We start from the raw sequence: 20,806 nt of genomic DNA on the forward strand, positions 1-20,806 counted from the left end.
AGACTGCCTGGAGAAGTTCCTGCAGTTCTCTTGGCACAGGTTTTCAGAAGCAGTTTCCCATTGCCCCTTTTCCAGGGCCGAAAGAAAGTATAGCCCTTGACTTACAACTGTTTGTTCTGAGTGACTGTTTGAAGTTGCAAGAACACTGAAATTTTTTTTGATTAAAGGCCATTTCTCACACTTATGGCATTCCCATGGTCACATGATCAAAATCCAGACATTTATGACAGTTGAAGTGTGATTTCCCCTTTTGCACCTTCTGACAAACAAAAGCTATGGGGAAGCCAGGTTCACTTAACAACTGTGTTACTAATGTAACAACTGCAGTCATTCTCTTAACAATTGTGGTGACAAAAGTCAAAATGGGACAAAATTCACTTTATAAATGTCGCACTTAGCAACAGAATTTGGGCTTAATTGTAGTCATAAATCAAGGATTATCTGTAATGGGCCCAAAGTCACCCAGTTAACTTTGTGCTATAGACTGCTATAATGTGGATTTAAGATAGGGTCTTTGCATGTCACATGTTTCCACATATTTCCTTAATAGTTTAAAGTAGGAGAGGAAGCAAAGTGTGTTCCTATCTGTTTGACAAAAGAGAGGGAAAGAAAGAGATAGAGAGATGTCTTAGAAGAAAAATGAAATGAAGCAAATAGCATAGAGAAGTTATGGGATGAGTGTAGGGATAAACATTTTTATTATGTCTTCTGAATGACACACAATATTTTTTTATTTTAAAATTAGATAATAAAATCAGGAATCTGCCTCTTATCACCATGTAGCATACACAGTTAATATGACATAGGAGTTGAGGTTTATGGAGCATTTCAGGAGTTGAGGTTTATGGAGACCTGAATTCAGTAAAGTTCACAAGATGGCCGTAGACATTTCTCTTACCCTAGCCATGAGTTTTAGATTAAAGGGGGATAAAACCCTATAAACTGTAAAAATCCCTGAAGAACCAATCATATCATGATAACATCCTAACTAACCTACAGTATTTATTGAGACTCTTAGATTCAGAGTTGAGTTTTCTTAGATTTCTACATGAATAAGTCTCTCTTTTTTTGAGAAATGGACAACTGAGACTTTGATGACTTTATGTTGTATGTATTGCTGTTATTGGCAAGCAAGTAGTTGCCCTTAAAACTCTCTTAACGGAAAGTCAGAGCGAGGTCTCCAGGCAGGAAGCACGGCGGAGACACAAGTGCCTCCTTTCCTGACCCTCTGACCTATGCACAATTAGTACTGGGAAAAAGCGAGCTTCTTGGTAAGTGGGTGGGTTTTCGTTGATAACCAGCTGGCTAGAGTGGGAGCAGCACTGGTCATCCTGGCAACCACGGTCAGTGATGCTGCTGCTGTGACTTCTCCAGAGTCCTGTCCTGTGAGAGCCATGAATCTGGCATAAGGAGAAGCGGCTAGTGTTCAGAGAGAGCTGTGAGTTTGCACTGCCATTGTGGCGAGAAAAGATAGAGGAGGTACTGGAGGCACGATGGCAAGTCTCACAGCCATGAGTGATTTCACTGTACCTGCGAATGGAGTAACTGTTACATATGGGAGAATGGGTCAGGTTCAGGAGCATGGCCTCGGAATAGCTGGGAATCAGCTGGCGATTGGTGCAGATGTGCCACTCAAGCTCAGTACTGTCCTGAGTGCTTACCCTGGGGATTCGGTATCTATAGAGGGGCTCCTCTGCCACAGAGGGCACACTGTACTCCACGCCAACAAGTTTCTCCACATGGTAGTGTACGTGTGCAGTCTGATATTCTATGAAGACTCTCAGGGGCCATGAAATCATCAACAATGCAGCCACCCAGAAAGCATAATGGGATACATACCAAGGAAGATGATCTGGGTCTCCATAAGCCATCATGACTTCTTTGAAGTCTATATTTTTGAGTTTCATGCCTTCTCTGATCTCCATGTAATCATCCAGCCCTTCTATTTCTGTGAAGAAATGAGCTCTCTGTGTCAAGTAAGAGTTCTCAGATTCCATGTTGGCAAAACTGAAACATTTCGTGAACTTTAGCCTCGTGGTGGAATACCATTCCAGGCCCATGAGTTCCTTAGATATGTCTTTGAATCCACAGTGGGAATAGTCAAACTCTGCCTCAGCCACATGGGTATTGACTCTCTCGTGGTAAACCTGAGTTGTTGTATAAGCGTCACCATTGCGATACCGAGTCACCTGCCTTGTCCGTCGGACAAAGTGGTAGCTTATGGCTTTCCACCATATACACGGTGTGGCCTGTTTCATTCTGGCAATTCGATCATAGACACTTTCCACATCAGCTTTGCATTGAAGTTCACTTTTGGTGCGGCAGTGCCAACATTCCACCAAGTAGACCGCATAAAGAATAACGAGGAATGCTAATGGAATATACACATAGCCATCCGAGCAAGGACTGCCATGGTAAATCATAGACTTGCCTTTGAAAGAACTATCAAAACTGAGCTTAGTGACTTGGGTGAGTTGGCACCAAGCTATAGCCCCCAGGCAGCTATATATCAGAACTGAGAGAAGGAGACACTTCCAGTGAGATTCTCTGCATAGTGAAGAAGTCAAAGATTGCTTCATTGGTCTTTGCTGAAAATCAGATAACAGAGAAGAAAAAAGAAAGAACAGAAATGAAAAAAGAGAAAGAACATTTTGGTGAAATACTACAGTAAATAATCTTACATGTTTTAAAATTTCATATTTCAGAGATATAAGGCACATCTCATCAGGATTTTCAGATAGAGGATACCCCAAAATTGCAGTATGTCCCAAGTTGCCACCTCCAATAAGTAAACAAATAATTGCTTTGAAATAATTCAGCATAGTGAAAGAACACAAGCATTTTGCTGGATTTGTTAGCATACCAAATCTGTTCTATTTCACATTAAAATTATTTTTTTAAAATAAAGTTTTATTTGGGTTTTCACACACAAAATACAAGTAAAACATCTTTTTTGAAAATAGCATGGTCCCAGGTTGAATTTCTTTATACAGGCACAAAACTCAATTTCATGCTCCTTTTTGTATTATATTCCATATCTTATACTATTTTACATTTTCTATGTAGTTTTTCCCCTCTTTTAATTTTCTCAATTTTATTTTGATTATCTCATCTCTATTCAAATCATTATATTTATACTTTTGTCTGTTCTGTTTCAATTTCATATTATCTTTTCTCATTAAACAAATTTTCTCCTGTAGTTACTAATTGGAGTATGACACCTTTATATCTTTTAATTACATCCATTCAACTCTTTATTCTTGTAATAACTATTTGGGTTTTTGGCCTGGCTGGAGCTTGTTTTTGTCTTTTTTTTTTTTGGAAGTTGCAATGATATGGCATGCGATCTCGGAGGTCTGAGATCGCAGCCGGTATCTTTGCTCCTGGACGGTCCAAACAGATCTAAACCATCCCGAAGAGACGACAAAAGTGAAGAGCACATCCTGTTGATCCCAGGGATACCGCAAAATCCCTGGTAGATCCAGGAGAAGCTCTTCTTGCCAGCGGCAAAGAGGCAGCCATTAAAGCTGCTGAAGTTGGGACAGCTCCGAAATGGAAGAGAACAGAAAGAGAGAGTGTGCTGGTTTGGTGAGAACTTTTTTATTCTAAGACTTGAAAGGATACCCTAAGGAAAAGAAAGAATCTGTAAAAGTTTTGACAGAAGTGATTAAGCAGCGATTTTAAACGGAAATGTCAAAGTAAGGTGTTTTTTTTTTCTCATTGCTGGATTTCTATACGCGATTTTGTATTTTGAAACTGGACTGGTTCTTTTCTTATTTATACCTATTTTTTCTTCTCCTTGATTTTGTAATATTTTAGGCTAGAGGCTCCCTTTAGTTACTTAGTTATTTCCCTTTTTTATATTTCCTTCCTTTTTGATGGGGGCTTAATTTTAATTACGTTTTGCTTGGGAAAGGAGGGGGAAAGTGAGAGCAAAGAAACTTCGTAACACTGCCAACTAGAGGCTTGAAAATGCTTTATTTCCTGTGATCAGACGAAGCTGAGAAAGATGAGAAAGAAAGAACTGAGATTCCTTTTCAAGGACATTGCTATGTGATAAGATAGAGGGAAGAGCATGGGGGAGTGTTACTGTAGGTGCTCTTCTGGACTTCTATCAACAGCTGAAGCCTGGTGTTGAAGCTTACAAAAAGAAAAGGTGATAAGTCTTTGGAGAAGAGAGTTATAAACAAGAGCCTTGGATAACTAAACAAAGTGCAGTGTGCTCTTTTTATTTTTTCTAAGTTGTGCTATCCCTCCTTACCAGCTTTACTGTATTTTTTTAAAATCTTTATTCTTGTAATTATTTGGGTCTTTGGCCTGGCTGGAGCTTGTTTTTTTTTTGGTGGGGGGGAGTCCGATCTCCACATTTGCTTTTTATTTTAAAGGGAAAGCCTTAAAAGCCTTTTCTCTTTTTTTCCTGGCATTTTTTGTTTTTTTCATCTACCCTTTTGATTCATTTTTATGCATTTTTTTCTATTTGAGACCTTTCAATTGGATTAAGGTGTTGAAGAACCTGAAGAATTTTTCCCCTTCTCTTGTTTTTTTTTTTAAAGTCTCTTTCTTTCTTTAACTCACAGCCCTCTACCACAGGTTGGTAGTAATTGTTTTTTTCTGCACCCTAACTCTAATTACTCTCTGGAGTCTGTGTCTGTCCTGTTGGGTTGCAGAAACAAACCAGACAGTTATAGAGGTGCAGATGACAGACTCGATAATTCCTCTGCAGACCATCTATAATAATTGTCATATTTCTCTGTTTAACCACTTGACTGCTCGCTAAGTTTTCTTCAGTTCTTCAAGGAAGTTAAGTGAGGAACAGATCCTACAAGAACTTTATATACAGATAGTCCTCGACTTGCAACCACAAATGAACCCAAAATTTCTTTTGTTGAACAAGACATTGGTTAAGTGAATTTTGGTCCATTTTATGACCTTTCTTGCCACCGCTGTTAAGTGAATTACTGTAGTTGTTAAATTAGTAACACGGTTTTGAGGGGAATCTGGCTTCCCCATCGATTTAGCTTGTCAGGTCAGAAGGGGATTCCATGATCCCAGGACCCTGCAATGGTCATAAATATGAATCAGATGCCACAACAGTCTTAAATGGTCATTTTCAAGGCCCCAAAAAAAAAAGAAAACCAAAAAAAAGAACTAAAGTAAAAAAAACCCCCATATTTATAAAAAAAAAAAAAAAAACGATGTATCTGCTCCCTCCTCTACAGTTTTTTTTCTGCAAATCATTCAGAACGTGGATCAGGAGCTTGCTCTCATGTTTTTTTTTTAAAAAAAGGGGTTTTCATTCATCTAACCATGAAATGTCTCATGTTCCTAAAAGGCTATATACTAATATCACTGATTCAACTCAGCTGCAAGCTTGAAATACGGTTGCATAATTTTCCATTTCTTGAACCAGCTTCTGATATTGAAGCTACTCTTAATGTTTAAAAATGTTTTGGGTTTTCAAAGCATAAATGTTTCCTTTTGTGGTCCTAGTCATCATATTAATTTCTATCATATCAGCTATTGTTAGCAGAACACAGTACTTTACAATTATCCAATCTAACAACACACTCTGCAACAGGATAGAAAGCTTGTTATGAACTATTATAAATGAACAATAAATGAATTCATCACATGCTAATCTTATGAACAATTTTCCAAGCTTAATTCTTTAGAAGTTAATTAAGAGAAATTAAATTACTCGTGGCTTGAGCTCTTCATATGGTGTGAAGCATTTTGTAGTGCTACTTTGTTTAGGAAGATAATTCAAAATAACTATCACTCTAGTATTTGCAGATTTAGAACTGGAATTTTTGATACACATCTTGTCAAGTTGACAACAGCTGAGAAAATCTGATAACTATGATTTAGTGTGTTTAAAGGGAAACTTGTGCTCAATTAAGCAGCTACATTTTCCAAGTTACGTAACCTTAGATGTACATTAATTTGCATTTTATAAGTATGAAAGTATGGATTAGTTGCACAATTGATTACCAATCAGTTAGAGCATTTCAAAATTTCCACCAAAGAGGTAGTACAAGGATAAAAAACAAAAAGGCCTGTACATGATACTGAGTTTGAATATATTATGAATAATTATGTCTTAATGCTTCTACATTATTCTTTTTGCCACCAACTCCTGACTTGAGTTTTTAAAAGTTTTAATTAGCCATCCAATCAATAAAGAACTAAGGTTATCCTGAAAATGCAAAAAAAATCTTAACTAATATAATTGAATAGCTGTTGAATGGTGTCATTTCAATGAGTTCTATAAATAAAATAAAGAGACTGTACTTCTGAAAGTTACTAGCAAGACAGCCCCTATAATTTGGTAAAATTGATTCTGAGAGGCAGCAATAAGATTAAAAAGACACAGTTAAAGGTACTTTTAAGCTGTCTGTGCAGTCTCTAAACTACTGAGTTATTTTTCCATGAGGCACTAAATGTTGTCCCAGCATAAGGACTGGACTAAAATTTAATGGTCATTTCAGTTGATGTTTTTAAATGTAAAGGAACTATCTTATTATTTTCCTCTAGCAAGTAATGATTTGAATTTACAGTACTGTATTTTCTAACTTTTCACAAAAAAGGCCTAAAATGGGGTTCCCAGTCTCCTAATTTCTAGTCTGATGCCTTAACCAATACATGAAACTAGTTTTCCCAATAAATTATAATACTATCTATATTTGTTTATGAATAGAGAAAAAAACAAAGTAAAAAAATATAAAGCAACTTTGAAAAACAAATATCTCCCACTTTCTTTATATTCCAACTAATTTTCAGTATTTATAAACATTTAGACTGTCTTAGAAACCATTATTGTCATTGCTTGGGGTTTTTTGTTTGGTTTTGTTTCTCGCATTCTGTCTTATATTTAGTATAACTTCTCTTCTGGGTGTATGCTGTTAATTTTGCCATTGCTGCATGTCTATCCAGGTTTGAGATTCTAATCAGATATTGTTGATGTTTCTTTCAATATTGGACAAAATTTATGGCAAAATACTATTAAAAACTCCATTTAAACATTTCAAGAACTACGCTCAGTTAAACTTAAGACCTGTTCAGATTCAGGTTCATATCACTGATTTTCCTCAATATTTATATATGAGCTATAAGAAATTATTATCTGTATCTATATATCTCCTGTGTGATTTAGTCTTACAATGTTAGTGTATGCGTGTGTATGTGTCTTTGTCCATAAATGGATACTCAGGATGGCACAGCTATGAAAATTAAATTCCTGTTTAAAAACAGTATCTAAACTTTCCCTTTTTCTTCTTCAGTAAACTGGACTTTTTTCAACACTATTACATTGGATCAACTCAATTCTGAAAAAGTCTTTTTTAAAAACAATGCAAATTTATCTTATGTTGCTTCTTGGTAATTTATTCAACTTAAGCATTTGCTATTTGAATTATTTGACCCAGATGTTGTCACTGCTTCTGAAATACCACAGTGGGCATTTTGGGAAGAATTAACCCTTGCTTCAAAACTCGTAACTTTTCTTGTTTAAAGAAATTGAAGATGATGTAAGGAATTGAAATTGACATTGGTTACTTAGATGACCACTGGAATTATGATCGTGAACATCCCATCCCACCAGTAGATGATCACCTTAAAGAATATTAAATCCATTTCTTATGACCTTAAAATGAAGTTAATAAATCTTTTAAGTATTGGTTATTCTAATTAGGCTGTCACATTTTATGCTGAAACCAACAGGATTGTTAATATAATTCAGGACTTGTTGCTAGATATTAAATTGTTCTTTTTAGCATATGTTAAGAAACTATCACAATTTAAAGATTATGGACTTGGTATAGAGAATAGCTAAAAAATATAAAGGAGAACTAATATGTTGGTGATTTGTAGTGACATATTTAAATAGGTTGTTACAGTAGTCCACATTTGCATTCTCTCCAGCAAAGAGACAAATTAGTTTTCAAATAATTTGGTCAATTCTTAAAATTGTTCTAGTTATACAATTTTTCAAGCTATTATCATTATTACTGAAGTTTACTATTTTGCAATAATGTTGTTACCAATTATACTTTCTTTCTGAGAAGTAATTTAACGCAAGTCATTTTCTTTTTTAAAAGTTCCATGAATCCATAGAGTTTATAATAACTTTCTTTAAACCATATTAACTTACTAGAGACTACTTTTTTGGTTATCTTCAAGTCAGTCTTGACTCCTGGTGGTAGCCTGGAAAACTCCTTGCAGGTTGTTGTTGTTTTTTTTGCCAAGTTTGAGGAAGGATTATGCCTTTGCTTCCTTCCTAAGACTCAGACAGAATGACTGGCCCAAGGTCACCCAGCTGGCTTCATACCAGGCAGAACTAGAATTTACCATCTCCCAGATTTCTAGCCTGATGCCATAACCAATACCCTCAATTTGCTGTCATTATAAATCAGGAGTCCCCAAACTTGGCAACTTTAAGACTTGTGGACTTCAATTCCCAGAATTCTCCTGGCTTAAAGTCTTAAAGTTGCCAAGTTTGGGGACCCCTGATATAAATCATTGTCCCCTTATTTCTCCACTGCAATTCTCTCTTTTTTCTTTATGTTTTGCTTTATAATATATCTTAAATTTGCCTTGTTTCCCCTTGCTCTCCTTACTATTTAATTGACTTAAGACCAGCATTACATGTAGGGACAGTGCTTATCTGAGAGCAATGAGCAATATTTCTGAGCTTTTTATATTATAGGAAATATAATTACCTTAGGTCTCCATTTTGGCAACATGATGCAAGCTAAGTTAATTTAAAACTTCCATTTTTATATTTGCAGCATCACATGCACGATAGCTTGTCTCATGGAATAGATTTCAACAATAAGGTTTCTGGTAATCTTAAACCACCTTGCTTTCATCTACTTCCATTAACTAAGATCATTAACTTTCATTAACTAAACATGCATTTGCATTAAAACATAGGAGTTAAGTTAAAAGGCTCTTTGGATATAGCCATTAAATGCTGCAGTCACAAAGGATTAATTTTAATTAAAGACTCCAAAGAGATATGGACAGAGCTTCTCCGTATGGATTTTTTTAGTTCCCTAAAAATGTAATTCCAGTAAATTGGGAATTGTTCAGTATGGAAAGGGGCTGCAAGTCCCTTGCTTGATGTGAGTGCAGTGGATGCACATACAGTGTGCCATGTGATAACCTAGTTTGGATAACTGAGGGTAATTTAACAACCACAGTCCCATTTATAGTGATCATAGCTGGCAGTACATTGTGGTATCAACCAGGATGAGTCAATAGTAAAGAAACTACATAGTCAGAATAGACTGCATATACGTAGTATATAAGATAACATTGCTGAATTAACTGGAATGAGCTATCACATAACTACGCTTATCAAAATATAAATGATATATTGCCACAAGAAAGTGCCATTTGACTTCAAAAGAAGCAATTTCTCTAAAATGAGGGATCTGGTTAAAAGAGAGGTCAGAGAAGAAGTCAAAAGAACTAAGTCTTGTCAGGCTGCTTAGGAAGGAATCAGGGGTGGTATTCAGCAGGTTCTGACAGGTTCTGGAGAACCGGTAATGGAAATTTTGAGTAGTTCAGAGAACCGGCAAATACCACCTCTGACTGGCTCCACCCCCATCTATTTGCTGCCTCCTGAGTCACAGCTGATCCGCTGGGTCTTCTTTTGTTGCCCTGCACAGGAGAACTGGGCCGGAAAGCAGGTTAGTGGGTTGAGGAGGGAATGGGATTTTGCAGTAACCTTCCGCTGCCACGCCCACCAAGCCACACCACCAAGCCATGCCATGCCCACTAAGCCATGCCCACAGAACTGGTAGTAAAAAATTTTTGAATCCCACCACTGGAAGGAATATCAGAATTTCAGGTAGAGCTGGTCAAGAAACCTCTACCAAGAAAAAAACAATTTTATTATATACTGTGTTTCCCTGAAAAGAAGACCCGGCCTTATTTTCTTTTGGCCTAGAAAATCAGCACTCGGACTTATTTTTAGGGAGGTCTTATTTTTTTTAAGTGCAGGGAGCAGGCCCCGTCCTCTCCATCCCATTGTCTGCTTGCCCACAGCTGCAATGGGCCAAGCTCTTGGCATGCCCCAGCCTCCACTTGCCCTGCCTGCTGGCCCAGCTTCTGCTGGGACATTTCTTGGCCACAGCACCTTGTGGAGGCTCTTCGCTCTTGTGGCAGGGCAGGTGGAGGCCAGGGTGTGCTGAGAGCTTGGACCCAATTAAGGCTGCAGACAAGCAGACACTGGGATGGAGAGGCCATGGTCAGTGGTATCTGTACAAACACTTTATGCCCAGAGGGAGATGAAGCTTATTGGTCCATTTCAAACTCTCCTAGCAAGTACATGAAGCTTTGAGTTTCTGTCATTTCTCTGTCCGGGGAAAACATTCTGCTGAGAGCACCTCCACCAGTGCTACGAGCCTTGCAACATTTGCCATGAGTGGCGACAAGCCTTGTGGAGCTGCTCACAGCAGAATGCCATGAGGCTTTGCGCCAGTGGAGCTGCTTTCAGCACAACACCGTGAGGCTTGTTCCATCAGTGGAGCTGTTCATGGCACAGTGCCACAAGGCTTGTTGTACCAGTACAGTCACTGGCAGTGGAATGCTGCAAGGCATGTTGCTCTGGTAGAGCCACTTGTGGCAGAACACCATGAGTCTCGTCTTGCTGGTTCTGCCACTTGCGTGCACGATGGCACAATGCACCACACAGCATTCAGCCACTCACAGCTCCATCAGTGAAACAAGATAAGCAGGTGTGGGGCATATGGAGCACCTGCATCCCCCACCCCCATCCTAGCTTGATTTTTACACATACGCCTCACCTCACGTCATACAGCCAGATGCGAGCGGGAATAACTAGGGCTTATTTTTTGGGGTAGGCTTATTGGGTACATGTGTAAAAATCAAGCTAGGCCTTATTTTCAGGACAGGTCTTATTTTGGGGGAAACATGTTAGTCAACAAGTCATTGATAATTGAAGTGTTCGTGCCTTTGGTGTCCTGATCATGGTATATAGAGAAAAATTTTCTGTGGGAGACAAGAAGATGACCCTAGCTTCCTTTTGGTCCTATTTGTATTTCTTATCTATAGCTGTAAACTAACTTTGTAATCATTCTAAGACTCGAGGCTGGGACCCTTCCCTTGGCTGCTTAGGAATGAGATGATCACCGTATTCTAAAAAAATAAAAATCAGTTTATACCTTTCTAATCCTTTTGGCTCAATTCCTTAAGGTAAGATTCCTACCGTAGAACTCAGGTAGGGAATTGCTGTCCTTTTGAGAAAAATACAGTATATAATATTGTCCTAACATTATTTTTCTCTCAAAGGATATAAAAGTGACCAATTTAAACTGTTTTTTTAATCAAATAATAATAGAGAACTGGAAGAGTCTCTATAAAATGATAAGAGTCTGAAGAGAAATTAGGGTAACTTTTGCGAAGGTAGATCTTGCTTTTAATAATGTTTTAGAGCCCCATGAGATTGCCACTAGACAGGAAGACATCAACAATCCAGTGAAAGTGTTTATGTGCACTTTAAAAGATTTATCCCTTAGCAGACAAGGGAACTAGAGGAATTCTCAAGTTATGGACTCAGAACCAGGACAGGAAGAGAAAGTGTTGGAGTAAAGAGCTATTTGTGCAGTGAAAGAGTATCCTGGGTATGTTTGCTGCCTTCAGTTTGACACAAACAGAGTATAACAACAACATCAGAAAGATTCCACCAGAATTTGTACTGAGAGCAATGTTTTTAAACTCGCTTATAAATTAACTGGATAATTAGGCTAGGGGATGAACTAATTTTTTAGAATGGCCAATGCCTCTAAACGAGATGGGGGGCACACAAATCAAATCAAATCAATCAATAAATAAAAGCAAAAATAATGACTTTTTTCTAAGAACTACAAGAAATCAGTGGAATAAGGATTGAAATGGCAAATACAGTCATGTCAGCAATTATCAAAAGAGAGAGGTCCATTTTTGTCTCCCCTTTTCTCTCTCTGGAATTGGAAGTGACTACCCAGCAAAGTGATGCTTATAAAACTTGATTAAAAACATTGACCTATTTTAAAGCTACTGTGAAAAAGACAAATTTTACTTGGACACCATTACAATATTACTATGAAAATACTATTTTCATAATCATGGCAATTTAAGCACAATGTGTTCAACTACAGTTTAGATAACGTCTAACATTCTGGTTGTGAGACCTTAAAAAAGATGCTGTAGAGATGGACAGGTGTAGAAAGAAATAACCACAAACTAAACACTTTAACAACTTTTGTGAAAGGCAAAGTAACAATTTAAAGGGCTCTTTTAACCTTTTAAAAAGGACGGGAGGAGTGATAGTGATAGAGATCTCACAATATTAGTATGAACGATTTTTCAAGTAAGCTGCTGTAACCAAATGAAAGAAAACTCTATTGCACTATTCCAATAACAAAAGATTGGGGTCTACTAAATTTAAAGTTAGACCAATTTAAATTTAAAGTTAGACAGATACTGAAATGATGGTTTATTACTATAGTATTATAGTACAGTAATATTTATTTTTGTTGTTGTTCAGTTGCCAAGTTGTGTCTGGCTCTGTGCAACCCCATGGACCATAGCATGCCTAGCCCCCTTCCACTGTTTCCCAGAGTTTGTCCAAATCAATGTTCACTGTATTATTGACACTGTCTAACCATCTCATCCTCTGCCATCTTCTTCTACTTTTGCCTTCAATCATTCCCCAACGTCAGGGTCTTTTCCAGCGACTCCCCTCTTCTCATGAGGGGGTCTAAGTGACTCAGCTTTCCATCTTTCTGAGATAGGTAAAATGAGGAGCCAGGTTGTTGGGACAATATGCTGACTCTGTAAACCGCTTAGAGAGGGCTGTAAAGCACTATGAAGCAGTATATAAGTCTAAGTGCTATTGCTATTGCTAAGTGCTTGAACTTCTGATTCGACATCGGTCCTACCAAAGAACAATCAGGTTTGATTTCCTTTAGGAATAGCATTTATATAATGCTATTTCTATAGTATTAGAAAAACATGCCTCTAAGTACTAATTATTGGGAGCCTAAAGGAAATAATATGGGCCAGTATTTTAAAAAATTGTCCTGGAACTGGGAAGACCCACTTCAAGTCCATTGTGGCTGAAATCACTGGATGACCTTGATCAGGCACTGCTTCAGCTGAATGTATTTTACAGAGTCATGGGGATAAAACTGGAAGCAGGAGTACTAAGTATGCTGGCTTAAATTCCTGAAGAAGAAAGCCTGGAATACATTAACACATAAAAAATGAATGTCGTGGGCTAATGGTGTCGTGCTCACATCCAACAAGGATTTGGCCGGGTTCTCTGCTTGGCCAGTGAGGAATCCTTATGTTAGGCTAGATAAGCCCTTGTTTTGATTCAGCAACGTTCTTTTTTTAGATCGTATTCGGGGCCTTGTGTATACCACGCAGGCCTTTGAATTTGCAACATCAAATTTATGATTACAAAATCATTTACGAGTTGATTCTATTGACATTTTGTAGTTGTGGTTAGCTGTTTGCACCACGACGGACAAATATATCTGCAGTGTGTTTTGTGGACCCAGGTGGAAAACCGATTGGTTATGCTCCATCTCTCAGATCAGCACATTTTAATTTGGAAGCCCGATGGTACGAAATGTCACTCAAACAGCAGCAAAGCAGGGAGTGAGAGAGCACTTGTTTATCAGAGAAAACTCACTCTGGATATATTCCTAAAAACTAGGGAGGAAATCTGGAGCAAAAAAAGGGGGTGGAGTGGGGGGGACTCAGGTTATAGTTCTCATAGATCCTTGAACCTAACAGAATAAGAATGAATCATATATTCATTCTTACACCAGAGAAAGATTTTCAAAACATTGGAAACTTTCTTTCTCTGCATTTGGAAAAGGCTTTAAACTTGATCACCTTTGATGGGCAAAACAATACATTTTGGTTGGCTGGTTACTGCCCCGGGAAGGCCCAAGGAAGAGAAGTTTACACAACGTAACACAACAAAAATTTCTCTTGCACATCCATCTTATCATAAGAAAAAGTTGAGTGTGCACACACAAATGCACACACATGCACGCACACACACACTAGAGATTACCAGGACAGATATCCAACTCTATGTTTTTGATTATTATTATTATTAATAATAATAATATTTCTACAAAAGAAAATGAAAAAAGGCCCCATCATGCCTTATTATTGTTTTCCTCCACCTATTTTCAACAACACTTTTGTGTGAGTTCAATAAAGGCCTAATCTAAAAGAATCCGAGTGATATCAGTGGTTTTGGTTCCACCTTCCCCTCCTTAATTAATTCTCCCAGTGCCACATACAAGTTGCACGGATACACAAAGTCCCTTCATTCTGGGGTACCAATATAGCCTTGGCGCTGGCTCTGTTGAGGATGGGTGCAGTGGTACACGCATCCTCAGGTACAGACTGACCCGTTTTCCCCACTCGGTCCGCCTGGCGTTGCCCACACACAGTGCCTTAGAGACCCCCAGACGCCCTTGGCTTCTCACCTCCTCGCTAGCATCTGTAGTTGCAGCCGCTGCCACTGCTGCTTCTGGACTATTTCCAGCGGATGGCTCTGCTCCCCCCTCCGAAGACATCCTTAGCCATTACAGATCTCGCAGCCCAGCTCCCGGTGCTCAATCGAAGGGAAAGTTCCTCCGTTCCGCTCCAGAGCAGCGGACCCAGCCGGGCCCTCTAAGGCGAGGAGTGAGGGGGGCGAGGGGTGGGGGGAGGTGGGAGAAGAGAGAGCGGAGGGAATCCACCGGACTCTTCCTCCAGCTGCAGCTTCCCCTCCAATGGGTCCCGCTTTCCCTGCGCAGATCCGGTCCAGGTTTGCGAGCGGGGCGCCTTCGCTGCCCGCCCGGCTCCCGAGTCAGGTGCGTCCTTAGGGCTAAAGGGGCTCCGGCTGCTGTGTGCTCACCGCCTGCCTTTCCAGTCGGGATAGACTGCGGCTGCTCTTTAACTTTAGAAGGAAAGACGCTGGAGACGCCTCTGGGAGACGCTGGAGAGGCGGGCGAGCCAACAACTGAAGGTCCCTCTTGCTGGGCACGGTGCCGGCTGTCTCCCCCGCCCGCTCTCTTGATCCAGAAAGCCTCTGCAGCCCCCAACTCTGCAGTGGAACTACCGGTAGTTGGCTGCCAACTTCGGGTTTCTCTGTATTTTTTTTTAAAATTATTATTATTATTATTTTCTTGGTCACTTGGTATTCCCGGCTGTCAGTCAGAAAAAAAGGGAGGGGAAACCAAGATCTCTGCCTTGAGGGCATTCCCTGGGAAGAGCCCTTTCTAGCTTCCTCCACATATCTCTGGCTGGCACGGCTTCTTCCTTCCTGACAAGTGATAAGCCAGTGATAAGCTTAGGACTGGCACGGAAAGAGACGGAGCTTCTCTGGAACCAGGTAGTCACAAAAGTCTGTCAAGGTTAACATAAGTCCCGGAAACCCTTCGGCTGAACATTTTCTGTTCTATCCTGACCTGAGAACCAGACAGCTCTCGGTTTGACCTGTTCTTCATCTCCTCTTGGCGACAGCCAAGTGTTGGCTCTTTGGTGTGTGGGGGTGGGTGGGGGTGGGTGGGAGGGAATAGAGTCCCAAGGAGGGAACCTTGGAAGGTATCTTAGAGCTCTTTTGATCCAAACTCCTATCCAAAGCAGGAAGCCTAATAATGGCTGTCTAACCTGGCCTCATGTTATTTAACACCTCAGGATGAGGTGTTAAATACATTAAATGCCTCACATCGACATCCTAAATAAAATTTAGCAACTATATACAAAACCCTCTATACAAAGCTTATTCTTGATCTTCTAGACCAGAGGTCTCCAGCCTTGGCTACTTTAAGACTTGTGGACTTCAATTCCCAGAATTCCTCAGCCAGCAAAGCTGGCTGGGGAATTCTGGGAATTGAAGTCCACAAGTCTTAAAGTTGCTAAGGTTGGAGACCCCTGTTCTAGACAGAACACAATCACATCTGAGATTTATTCTGTCTGCTCATTTATATGATTCAGTTACCAATAGAATCACAAGGAATCATCTTCTGTTTCTATCTGCTGTATTGATGTAAGTAAGTGTGTGTGTGTGTGTGTGTTATCAATGGCATTAATAACAGTGGGAATTTTGTAATACAGTAGGATTCCTATAACATAAAATTGATGGCAAATTGGCAGAAATTGAATATAAAGCTGAAACTATTTAAAAATAAGTAAATTGGGACAGGGATCATCCGATCATTAGAAAGTACAAGGAAATTGGAGAACAGCAAGCAAACTAGAAGATTCAGGAAAAATGGATTGGGGAAATAAAGAATCCCCATATGATTTGTGATTTGTACATATCTTTTCCTATTTCTTGTTGGAGGGCTAAAAAGAGTATTGTGGGTCAAGCAAGAATAAACCAGATCGGTTCATTTTAACTATATGTTTTTGGTTTCAAAATAGAGATGGTAGTCTGATAGTTAGTGGAGATGCTCGGGCAACATTTGTCTTGATTTCAGCAAAGCACACGAAAAGATCTATGGTTTTCTTGCTGACAAGATGCTACAATGTAAGCCAGGGAGTTCTAAAATAGACCCACAGCTGGTTGAGTTGCCATACTGAATAAGTACTCATTAATGGAGTCCAAATTGCAAATTAATGGAGGATGCAAATTGCAAATGGCTCCTTCAGAGATAGCGTGATATCAGTGCTAAGTCTATCCTTAGACATGAAGCCGGTTTATGAGATCCATATTAAAATACAGTGCATCTCCTGTAATAGCCAAATGCAGGCTGCTTATATGTTAGCACAGTGGGAGTTTGAGGGTTCTTGCAGTATCTTAACTGTTCCTAGCACTGCATCTTTGGGCTAGAAGCTCTGATGTCATTCCTGGGATATGTTGGAAACAGTCTCCCAGCTTAGGAGTCCCAGCCCTGAGTGCTTGAGTTGCTATACTGAATAAGTACTCATTAATGGAGTACAAATTGCAAATTAATGGAGGATGCAAAGTGCAAATAGCTCCTTCAGAGATAGCATGATATGGGGACTGGAGACTAAAACATACGAAGAACGGTTACAGGAACTGGGCATGGCTAGTCTAGTGAAGAGAAGGACCAGGGGAGACATGATAGCGGTCTTCCAATATTTGAGGGGCTGCCACAGAGAAGAGGGCGTCAAGCTATTTTCTAAGACACCTGTAGGCCAAACAAGGAATAATGGATGGAAACTGAACAAGGAGAGATTTAACCTGGAAATAAGGAGAAACTTTCTGACAGTGAGAAAAATCAACCAATGGAACAGCTTTTGCCCTCGGAAGTTGTGGGAGCACCATCACTTGAGACTTTCAAGAAGAGATTGGACCATCTGTCAGAAATGGTGTAGGGTCTCCTGCTTGGGCAGGGGGTTGGACTAGATGACCTATAAGGTCCCTTCCAACTCTGATTATCTGTTATCTGTTATCTGCTCCTCCATGACTGGGACCACTTTGGTCTTTACTTTCCACATCTCTTGTCATTTCTCCTTCAGGCCCTGGTATTTCTCCAGCTTTTCATACTCCTTCTTTCTGATGCTGCTCATCTGGCATTGCTACATCTATCACCACTGTGATCATATCTGTATCTGGTCCGTATCTACTAGCAGAGTGTCTGGTTGATTGGCCGGTACTTGCATGGCCATCTGGATCTAGGAGTCCCACAGGATCTTAGCCTGTTATTCCACATGACTTTCTGGACTTGGGAGGGTCTAGCCCAGGGGTGTCAAACTCAATTTCATTGAGGGCTGCATCAGGGTTGTGTTTGACCTCAGGGGGCCAGAGTGGGCGTGGCCAGGGTAGGCCTGGCCAGCTTGACATTGTGTCAGGGGTGCCTTTGGTGGCCCGATGCTCTGCTAGAGAAAATGGACTACTGGTGGTCTCCTGTCCTCTCTGCCAGCAAAAACGGAGTTTGGGATGGCCGCAGTTTTCGGCTGTGATGGCCTCCTGCAACCCTCTGCCAGTGAAAACAAAGCTCGCAGCCCTCCTGAGCTCCATTTTTGCTGGCAGAGGGACCATGGAAGTGATGGGATTCAAAAATATTTACTACCGGTTCTGTGGGTGTAGCTTGGTAGGCATGGCTTGGTGGGCATGGCAGCAGAAGGATACTGTAAAATCTCCATTCCCTCCCCACCCCACTAATCTGCTTTCCAGCTCCATTCTCCTGTGCAGGGCAACAAAAGAAGACCCAGCCGATCAGCTGGGACTCGGGAGGCAGAGAATAGGTGGGGGCAGGGCCAGTTGGAGGTGGTATTTGCCGGTTCTCTGAACTACTCAAAATTTCTGCTACCGGTTCTCCAAAACTGGCCAGAATCTGATGAATACCACCTCTGGACCACGGGCCAGTCCTTCACTGTTTCCAGGGTGGCCCCGTGGGCCAGATCTAAGCACCTTGTGGGTCAGATCTGGCCCATGAGCCTTGAGTTTGACACCCCTGGTCTAGCCCCTATATTGTGCAAATGTTCATGTAGGCAGTACCGGCTACTTGCTTATGCTTTTCACTGTACCTTATTCCTGCTGGCATATTACAACCTGCCTTTATGTGTTTGGACAGTCTCTGAGGTTTCTCTGCATAGTCTGCACTTCACGTCCTATCTAGTGTGGTAGCCCCAAGTTTCTATAGATCTGTCTAGATCTTGAGTCTTTGGAAAACTGCTATATCTATGGTATGATCAACTGTTGTCTCCAGTGTTGATCCCAACGCCATTCTCAGATTGCTCATGTATTGGTTCATAGGGCCCTATAGCTTAGTAGCTGTGATGCCTGATAGGACTTTCCATGTTGTGGGGAGGCAGGTTATTGGATGGTAGTTATTGTGGGAACACACACACACACACACACACACACACACACACACCATCCCTCTTCATTGATGTCCTTCTAGCATTCAAAGATTTCTGGTATCACAGCAGTTTAGTGAATGATGAACTGGGGCATCATAAGATGTTTTTAGATTTAAACCAAAGCCTGAAGGCAGCAATTCTCTCCTTGAGTGAAATGTCATGGCCAAAGTTGGTACAAAATACATCCAATCAAGCTTCTTGACAGAGACATAAATTGGTTCTCAATATTAAATGCATTTTTTGCAAAACCATTCTAAAAGAAAGTAGCATAATATGGGAACAAAACACAATAACCCTTTTAAAAGTGAAAAGAACAGATGGGTTATTTCAGAAGTGGCTCCCATTCTGCAATTATGATGGGTTTTAGCCTCCCAAGGGTAGGAAGCAGTCTAAAAATTCATGTTCCAGAAAAAATATTCACTATTCATGGTAAGAAGAGAATTCTGGGGTTTCATCGATGGGATCTCTTATCAGTAGTACTTGCAGTGTAGAAGAGCCCTCTTTTCTGTTTTTCTTCCTATGCTAATACACATTAAATATATATTCCATGCTAAATGTTTGATAGATGGCTTATGTACAGGCATATCATACGCAAATGCCCTCTGCTAATTTTATCTCTTATAGCAGAACATCAGAGCTAGGCAATTTTTCACAAGGGTAGTAAATGGGGATTCATTTTACCGATGCTTTCAGAGCATTACATAACTAGGGCTAACCGTTATCTTCTTCAGCTACTTCAGAACTCCAACTGACAATTTAAACTAGAAAAGGAGAAATAATTAAAATAATAATTAGAACAAACTTTCTGACATTTTTCATTTTAGTTCATAGATCAAAGAGTGAAGATTTAGTGTTAAGCTTTCAAACTACTTTAATCTTGCTTGTTTTCAACCATGCATACTAAAAAGGTGAAATACTGATGTGAGCCTGCTCCACATCTTACTATAATTCTGACACCAAATGGATTCTGTCATCTTAGTAGCGGTCTTGAGGGTGGAGCTGCAGGGAGGGAGGAAAAGAGATTCCAATGCTTAACTTAGTCTATCCCCAAAAGGCCTCTCCTTCCTGAAAATATATTCATTATTGGAAATCTTCTTAGGAAAAAGATTGGAGAAAAATTTCACCTGGCCAGTCTTGATATGTTTAATCCTAACAGAGCCATGGTGGTGCAGTGGTAAGAATACAGTACTTCAGGCTACTTCTGTTGACTGCCAGTTGCCAGCAATTTGGCAGTTCGATTCTCATTGGATCAAGGTTGACTTGGCCTTCCATCCTTCTGATTTGTAAAATGAGGACTCAGATTGTTGGGGACAGTATGCTGACTCTGTAAGCTACTTAGGGCTGTAAAGCACTATGAAGTGGTACATAAGTCTAATTGTTATTGTTAACAGTACTTTGCCATAAATTTTGTCCAATAGTGGAAGAAAGATACATCAACAGAATCTGATTGGAAACTCAAACCTGGAAGATATGCGGCAATGGCAAAATTGACAGCATACATCCAGAAGAGAAATTATACTAAATGTAAGGCAGAATGTAATCATCATCATCATCATCATCATCATCATCATCATCACAAGCAATGACCAAGCCTAAAACAGCCTAAATGTTTATAAATACTGTTTATAAATCACCTGGAATATAAAGAAAGGGAAAGTTATTTGTTTTTCAAAGTTGCTTTTTATTTTTTATTTTTTATTTTGTTTTTTGTTTGTTTTTTGTAAGTCTAAGTGCTATTGCTATTGCTATATAGGTTCCTAATTTGATTAACACGTCAGTATTAGAGATGCTCTGTGCAAGTGCAACGATACCAATCATCAAGAACTCTAAAGTTAAAGTTACCAAATTTGAAAAAATACCAAACTCGCTTCTTGGAGATTCTAAAAATGACTGAAGGGCTGCTATGAAGATTGAAAATCTTCTGCACTGAATCTCTTTCCATATTTTCCTATGA

The 20,806-nt window shown here is 39.8% G+C and overlaps 1 protein-coding gene across 1 annotated transcript; it reads right to left on the minus strand.

The window, feature by feature from the left end:
• Nucleotides 1–294: 294 nt before the first annotated feature.
• LOC113438609 (transmembrane protein 151B-like) lies at nt 295–14,699 on the minus strand. Its single transcript, XM_026704058.2, has 2 exons — nt 14,520–14,699; nt 295–2,588 (listed from the first exon to the last, which is right to left on the minus strand). The coding sequence occupies exons 1-2, from the start codon at nt 14,607–14,609 to the stop codon at nt 1,167–1,169; spliced, it is 1,512 nt and encodes a 503-aa protein (XP_026559843.2). The 5' UTR covers nt 14,610–14,699; the 3' UTR covers nt 295–1,166.
• Between the last annotated feature and the right edge of the window lie 6,107 nt (nt 14,700–20,806).

Source organism: Pseudonaja textilis, chromosome 1 (genome assembly GCF_049901715.1).
Source record: "Pseudonaja textilis isolate UNSWEBS1 chromosome 1, rPseTex1.2, whole genome shotgun sequence".
NCBI classification, from domain to species: domain Eukaryota; kingdom Metazoa; phylum Chordata; class Lepidosauria; order Squamata; family Elapidae; genus Pseudonaja; species Pseudonaja textilis.

Coding starts and splice junctions, on each gene's coding strand:
- LOC113438609 (XM_026704058.2), bottom strand. CDS start 14,609: ATGTCTTCGGAGGGGGGAGCAGAGCCATCCGCTGGAAATAGTCCAGAA. Junction 2,589..14,519: donor CTACAGATGCTAGCGAGGAG/GTGAGAAGCCAA, acceptor TCTGATTTTCAG/CAAAGACCAATGAAGCAATC.